General features: G+C 35.1%; 1 protein-coding gene across 1 annotated transcript; it reads right to left on the bottom strand.

Moving 5' to 3' along the window:
* Positions 1-298: 298 nt before the first annotated feature.
* LOC101025338 (olfactory receptor 10R2-like) lies at positions 299-7,214 on the bottom strand. The gene has a single exon (XM_021925317.2). The coding sequence runs from the start codon at positions 3,281-3,283 to the stop codon at positions 2,342-2,344; it is 942 nt and encodes a 313-aa protein (XP_021781009.2). The 5' UTR covers positions 3,284-7,214; the 3' UTR covers positions 299-2,341.
* Positions 7,215-7,599: the final 385 nt, after the last annotated feature.

Below are 7,599 nucleotides of genomic sequence, written 5' to 3'. Positions count from 1 at the left end.
AATCTTACTCCTCCCAATATCATCTGGGTGACCCAGTTGTGACAAGAATGTCCAGATACAGTTAGGCGTTGTGAACTGGTTGGCTTCCCCGTTTTGCAGGTGTGTTTTCAACTTTCTCTCTTCCTCATACAACCATGTCAATTGTCCTTTTTATTTTTGCTTCTATAATTGTTTTGATGTCTCCCCTGTGTTGTTCTCTCCTGTTTACCTTCTTGATGATGGCTTATATGTATTTTTTAATACACCTGCTATTATTTTAGTGCATTTATAGGTAGAAATACATGTTAAATCCCAAGAGGTTTATTTGGTATGTAATAAAAGATTTCACAACAAAATTCAACATCAATGTTGTTAGAAGTGTAATAAAACGTTAATAAGCTCTAAAATGCAGTGAAGCATTTTAATTCAGCACTATGAAACCATGACAGGTCATATACACACCAATAACAATATAGTGTACTAAAATAGTTTAATTAAATTTAATTCATAAAATAAATACAACATCTACACATACCAAAATTTTAACTTAAATGAGTGTGCTTCACTGAGCATAATTCATAAGAAACCATTAATAAAACATAATAATTTGTAAAAATAGAACTGTCAATCACATTCTCCCACAACACAAAACTAAACTAGAAATAAATAACAGAAGTTATTTAAATATCAGCACGAATATAACTATAATACATAAACACTCCATTCCTAAATAACATTTGGTCAATAAATGAGAAATATAAACCCACTGGGAAAAAAAAAAGAACAGAAGAAAACAATGGCAATAACCAATGTTGTACTTGAAATGCCTTAATTATCTAACAATGAAAATGAAATGAAGTAAAATGAAAATAAATAAAAATATTTAGGCCAAAAACTGGAAAAGGGAGATAAAAATAGGAACAGAGGTTATAGTTTTTAAATATAAGAAAACATTATTTGCGATTTGACACATTTTAATTTGAAAATCTAAATAAGATTAACAGGAAAGAATACAGTTATATTATACCCCAGAAAAAAGAGGCTGCACATGAAATATGAACTTCAGTTTTATTCATTATTCTTTTACAAGAAAACTGGTAATCTACAGCATAGCTAGAGAACTGCACCCAGGATAGTGAGGCATCTGAAATTCAGGTCACATAAGTTATGGAAAACGTTCAGATTGTCATCATAACTGTCTCAAACATCTGAGAATCAGGACTCAACTTACCGTATGACACAAGAGATAGAATGCGTGAAAAGCAGAGGCAAACATCAGCTGAAATGAGAGGGAATAATAGTAAGAGCTGAGTGCGATGGGAACATACATTTTGTAAGGTCAATGATGCCCAATCAGTGGAGAAGGGTTTACTTTACAGATACCGTTGAAGAAATTTCTGTACGGGTCAGAGATCGGACCAGATGATCATCAAAGTACTTCTCTCTCAAATCTTATATACTCACTTGATAAATTTGAAATTGAGTAGCTTCCTCTTCCTAATAAATTCAGTGTGGAAAGCCATGTAGATACCTTTAGCCCGAGATGGGACAGAATGGTTGAATATTATTTTCCATTCCATTATGTAGCATAACTTCTATGTTACGTAGCATAACTTCTATGTTATGTAAGAAGTGGTTCAAAGGAGCAGTCAGAAAAGCCATTCCAAAATACCTGTTTTGAAGAACTTGAAAGAAATAAAATCCTCTCCGTTATGCAAAACTTGCTTGATATGAGTTCTACATTGTATGTAGTTTCACATTTTGCACTGCTTTTACACTTTCTTTTATACTGCTTATAAGATACAAATAAAATACCCACGACGTAGAACAGGAAAATTACATTATCCCTACTTTCCATATATTAGAATTTAGACTCAGAGAAGAGTCAAAGCTTCAGTCATGACCTAACCAGTGTCCAGTTTTAAATCATCTAATTACCCATATGGTACAGTTTTCCCTGCCATGTCATACCACTAGATCTAAGCCACCTTCAGGCCTGGACTCCTCATTTTAAGCTGGACATAACCTTAAACAGAGTGCAATCAGACATTTTGGTCAAACAAGACAAATATAGGGCAAAAAATGATGGCTGCTAAGACCTTTTTGAGGACTTTAAATCCAGAGGAAGAACGGAAAGAGGAGGAGAGTTATACTCTATTGCCAGATATTTTGTAATCTCTCTTAATTACAATGACTCCAGGAAGAAAATATTGCTATCTCTGCTTTACATAGAACATGTAGGCCCCAAATGTCAAACAATCCAAGGCCTCACAGTTAGATAAATAGACTAGATAATCTCATGATTTAAATAATCGTGACACAATTGGTCTAATGGTGTCCATAATGTTCGAAAGTATTCTGATTATAGTGTGTTAAGAGAAAATCCAGACTTTCCAATCAGTTTCCAAATAGCCAGCTGCACATCTTTGTTCCTGAGGCTGTATACCATGGGTTTCAACAGTGGGGTAATGATGGTATAGGTTACTGTCACCAGCCTATCTTTGCCCGAAGTATATTTGGCTGAGGGTCGCAAGTAGACAAAGGAAGCACAACCATAATGGACAATGACTACAATGAGATGGGACGCACAGGTGGAGAAGGCTTTTTGTTTGCCTTCAGCTGATGGGATCTTCAGAATGGTGTGGACAATGAAGCCATAAGAAATGCAGATAAATATCAAGGGCACAATAAGCACCAAGACCCCGAAGATGAAGATGACCAGTTCATTGATGTAGCTGTCAGCACAGGCAAGACGGATAACTGGTAAAATATCACAAAAGTAGTGGTTGACCTTGTTGGAGCCACAGAAAGGGAGGCTAAAGACCAAAGTTGTTCCCACCAGAGATATTAGGAAACCACTAATAATACAAGTTGCTACCAGTTGTCCACATACTCTCCAGCTCATGAGAACAGCATATTGCAAAGGCTGGCAGATGGCAGCATAACGATCATAACCCATCACTCCCAGAAGCAGACAGTTAGTGACAGCAAAACCAAGGAAGAAGAACATCTGGGTGGCACAACTCACAAAGGAGAGTGTCCTGAGTACAGAGAATAAGTTGATAAGCATCTTGGGCAGAATAACAATTGTGTAGAAGATTTCCGAGATAGAAAGAATACCTAGAAAGAAGTACATGGGTGTGTGGAGGCTGTGATCCAAATGAATGACCGAGATGATGATGATGTTTCCACTCAAGATAATCAAATAGAGGCAGAGAAAGACTGCAAAGAGGACAAGCTGCAATTCCTCAAGGCTGGAGAAGCCCAGCAGTAAGAACTCAGTGATCGAGGAGGAATTGGCCATGAAGAGTTGATCCCACAGAATAAAGTCAATATGATCAGGTCCAGAGATCTTTGGAACTTAAAATTCAGGAAGACTTACCCTTATAAAGTAGCTAAGCCAGTCTTGTTTGAATGAGAAACAACAAGCATGGGAGAGAAAAAAGAATTGTAAATTTAACCAGAAGTTCTTCTAAATTGATATGCATTCAAACTGCTATTTTTCTGCTGTTGATTTTAGCAGTGAATCTGGGGACAAATGTACACGTGAAGGGTACAGTTATTTGCTCAAAAAAGCCTATCTGTTAGGTCCCCTACTTGGAGACTGTCTTGCTCCTTCCTGCCCAGGACAAGAATCATCCCTTAGTGCAGTGTATCCAGACTGTATATGCTATTACTTATTAGTCACTCAGAAGCCATCCAGTTATCAGATCAACTGTCATGGTATCACCAAGCCTGTGCTCAAGTAACCTTTATTTTCCTTAATAATGGCTCCAAAGTGCAAGAGTAGTGATGCTGATGTAATATTATTGTTGATCTATTTTATTATTAGTTATTGTTGTTAATATCCTCTTATGCCTAATTTATAAATTAAGCTTTATCATGGGCATGTATTATAGAAAAAATTCATAGTATATTTAGGGTTCAGTACTATTCAGTTTCAGACATCCACTGGAGTCTTGGAATATATTCCCTGCAGACTAGAGAGGATTCTTGTAATCTAATGTTATAAAATCCTTTATCTATATTAATTATTATTTTCAACGGTCACATTTTTATCCTGATGACTGATACATATGTCAATAAGGGACAGCATGAACAAGCAATGGCACCAATGTCTGATAATTCACCTTTCTACACCAGTTTTTAATACCTTCTCCATCTAGAGAAACATCCATTGATCTTTGTGTTACTTAAAGAGCACAGTTCCCTTTTACAACTAATTATATGACCAATTTTTCTGCATTCATTTGTTACAAATAAATTGGTTTTGAACTATTGCTATTGTTTTAGGACTGGCTTTTTGATTACTCTAGGAACTCTTACAGGATTATAGAGCTGATTTCTCCTTACAGAAAAGACATGGCTAGAATCATTTAGTTTTGCTTCAGCATTCACTTGTTGCCCATTGTTTTATGTCCTATCCTTGATGTACCTGACTTGGAGGCCCAAAAGGCTGTCATTCCAAGGAACTGTCTCTAAATTTCTGAGCAAGTGGGCTCAGATACCTTCCTTAAGGCCTCCAACATATTTATCATTGCTGGTACTGAATTATATACATTTTAATCAAAACATCCTTATTCTGTTCTACCTCTTGCCTAAATGTGTTCTTTTATCGAGATTCTGTATCTCAACAAATAGTTTCAAAATACTCTTAAGCCATCTAAGCTGTAAATTTCTAAGACATGTTTAAACTCACCATTTTTCTAATCCTCCACATTCAATCTATTTTTGTTCACTTTTAGGATTCATTCTTATATTTTGCAAGTAATTATACCTTGCCTGGACTACAGTGTTATAAGTGAACTGCCCAGATTCTCTCTTCCACTCTGAGTAACCCTCCATAATAGCAGCAGAATTCTTTCTATAGAATAAATCCTATCATATTACAAAACCAACTGACTGTCAATTATCTATAAAATATTCTAGGTCTTTCACACTTTTCCCAGTTTCACCTTTTCACTCATAAGTGCCATTATAGATTCCTTCATATGTACTTCAGCAGTAAGAATTTTTACACAACCAAGTCATTTTTCATACTACTCTCTATATCTGGAAATAGTCTCTGCTTTATACTTATTGTTTTTCTGCTTCTAATTTTGTGGTCTCCTCTTACTTTTCATTTAAAATGACTTTACTCATAGAATCCTTCCTACAGTTTCCCAATCATGCTGCACCTTTTTTTCTGGATTTCCTGAGTGATCACTAGAATCTTACTTGCTTTGCCACAAACTACTATTATAAGATTGTCTTTGACTCTACAAGCTGTAACTTACCACATAACAGAAACTGCATCTTGAACACATACAATGATGCCCAACTTATACTAAGTGCTTCAAAACCTGTTGGAAAAAATCAATGCCCAATGATATCACTTTATTCTCTAAATCATTTCAAAACTCTCAAGTAGATGATATTTGATTTCAGGGATTTTCAAAGTTTGTTACCTTCATATTAATCTAGCCTGTAATATTAACACTCTGCTTCAACATTTTAGGATGAAAAATCTCTCTGACATTATTCGCTGAATGCAGAGCAAAAAATCCCATTAAAAAGTTGCTATCTTATTTATCATTTCTGATTATCAAACAGTCTCCTCCATTATCTCACTAGCTAAACTTTTTATTTTAATTTTAGAAACACTTGATTTGGGGGCTTGAAGTCCTTTACAAATAACTAAATTGCTATCAATATTTGCTGTTTTGCTTAGGCAAATGTTTAATAAAATTTTGAAATGGGACTAGAACCAGGAGTTTTATTTTCTACCTCTATATATCTTTGAATGGCCTTATCTCTAAACTTTATAAATAAAGAATATACACCATGCATTTGACCAAAACAGAGTCCTCACTGACATTCTTCCTGATACATCATCTATGCCTTTCCATTGTCCATATATCCTTTCTTGGAGTGTTTTCTCACTTACGGGCTCATCCCCAGTATTAATAGCGACAAAGTATGCAAAGAAAGTTGATGCACCTGAAAGAAAAGTAAGGTCATATTACTCAATATCTACTCTATAACTCCTACCCCATCAATCATCTGTTCTTTCAAACTCATCCTTGGAATCTATGTGGAAACTAATAGTGAAAAATAAAATTTGATATGGAAATCTTTGACTTTACTTAACTCAGTCTAGGATACTGCTTTAAATAACTGGTAAATAGGAGATAGTGACATGAGTTTGGAAGGGAAGACATCACAGGTTAAAAGAAAAGATTGGAAAAATGAGAAAGAGGGAAAAAAGAAAAGAAGAAAAATAGAGTAACTAGATCACCTTCTTAACAAGTAGAAATTGTGAATTGATATTTTCACATTATGCTGCTTAGTAACTCTTCATCTATAGGTAAAGTCAGAATTCCTTAAGCTGAGCATCTGATTCTCTGTCTCACGTACATCTACAATCTAATCCTCTAAGTTTTCATCACACAGGAATTGTACTGAAATACTTATAGTTTCCTTTATATGCCCTTGTGTCTCAAGATTCCACTGGGAGAGAGACAGAGAGAGAGAGAAAGAGAGAGAGAGAGAGAGAGAGATCTCAGCCTCCAAAATCATTTCCCCTTCATGTATGGCCCACTCATTCCTCACATTTTTAGAGTCATCAATTATTGAACTTTCTCCAATATGTCTACAGAGGGTAGGCTGTTCCTTTCTTAGTAATCTAAAGCCTGTCTAGTATGTCTTCATCAAAATACTCAACATGTTATACCTAATTTTTTTCCTATTGGTCTCTCAAATAGAATTAAGAGCCTCAAGGATAAATGCCTCATCTTATTCCCTTTGTATCTTCAACTTTATCCAATATTTAAATAAATGAGATATGGATACTTGATGCATAAATGTCTATTAATGAATTAGTAATAATTCCAATTAGTTTATTTTGTAGTAACTTGGTTTCCTTAAGAGGCCTCTTAAGTGAGAAACACTTCTGTGTTCCTCATACATTGTATGTTTACTGTAATTTTTTTATTCTTCCTTTCTAAGACTAACACTACCACCACCCTATGAAATAATCAAGACTTATCCTGGGTCTCTGCCTTTGTCTTGGCCTTGGTCTCAATTTTTATCCTTATTTTTTTCACTATTCAGCTTTTCTTTCTGTCATTTGGCCACAATTTTGATTTTTTATTACTAATAACTGGGGATAAACAGATCACTAGCTCATGGAAAAACTCAACAATTTTTAAATTTGAAATACAAATAAATGACTGTCACTGGTCTTCTTAATTAAAAAATCAAGTTCTCTAAATAAAAATTAAAATTTACTTTTCTTCAAATCAGAATTCTAGTGCCTTGTAACCTGCCAGTTTATTCATTCTCAGGCATCTCCTAGAAACTTCTGTAAAGAGTTGCTAGGTAAAATTTGCCAAAATTGTCTTCCCTGTCATGATGTCTCAGGGTTCTTCTTCATCTTTCAGGAACTCCCAAGACCAAAATAAGAAAACAGCATTACTCCACAGAAAAATGTTACCTGTGCCTTTTCTCCATGGTTACTTTAGGTAATGCCTCAATGGGTGTCATCAATGACCTTTCCTTTTTACATTAACCATGGTCTCAATGCCTTGGTTGGTAAGTGAGCTCACCACCTCCACAGGGAGTAATTACCATATTGTGCCC

This window comes from Papio anubis, chromosome 1 (assembly GCF_008728515.1).
Source record: "Papio anubis isolate 15944 chromosome 1, Panubis1.0, whole genome shotgun sequence".
NCBI classification, from domain to species: Eukaryota; Metazoa; Chordata; class Mammalia; order Primates; family Cercopithecidae; genus Papio; species Papio anubis.
This window is presented reverse-complemented; position numbering and strand designations above follow the sequence as displayed.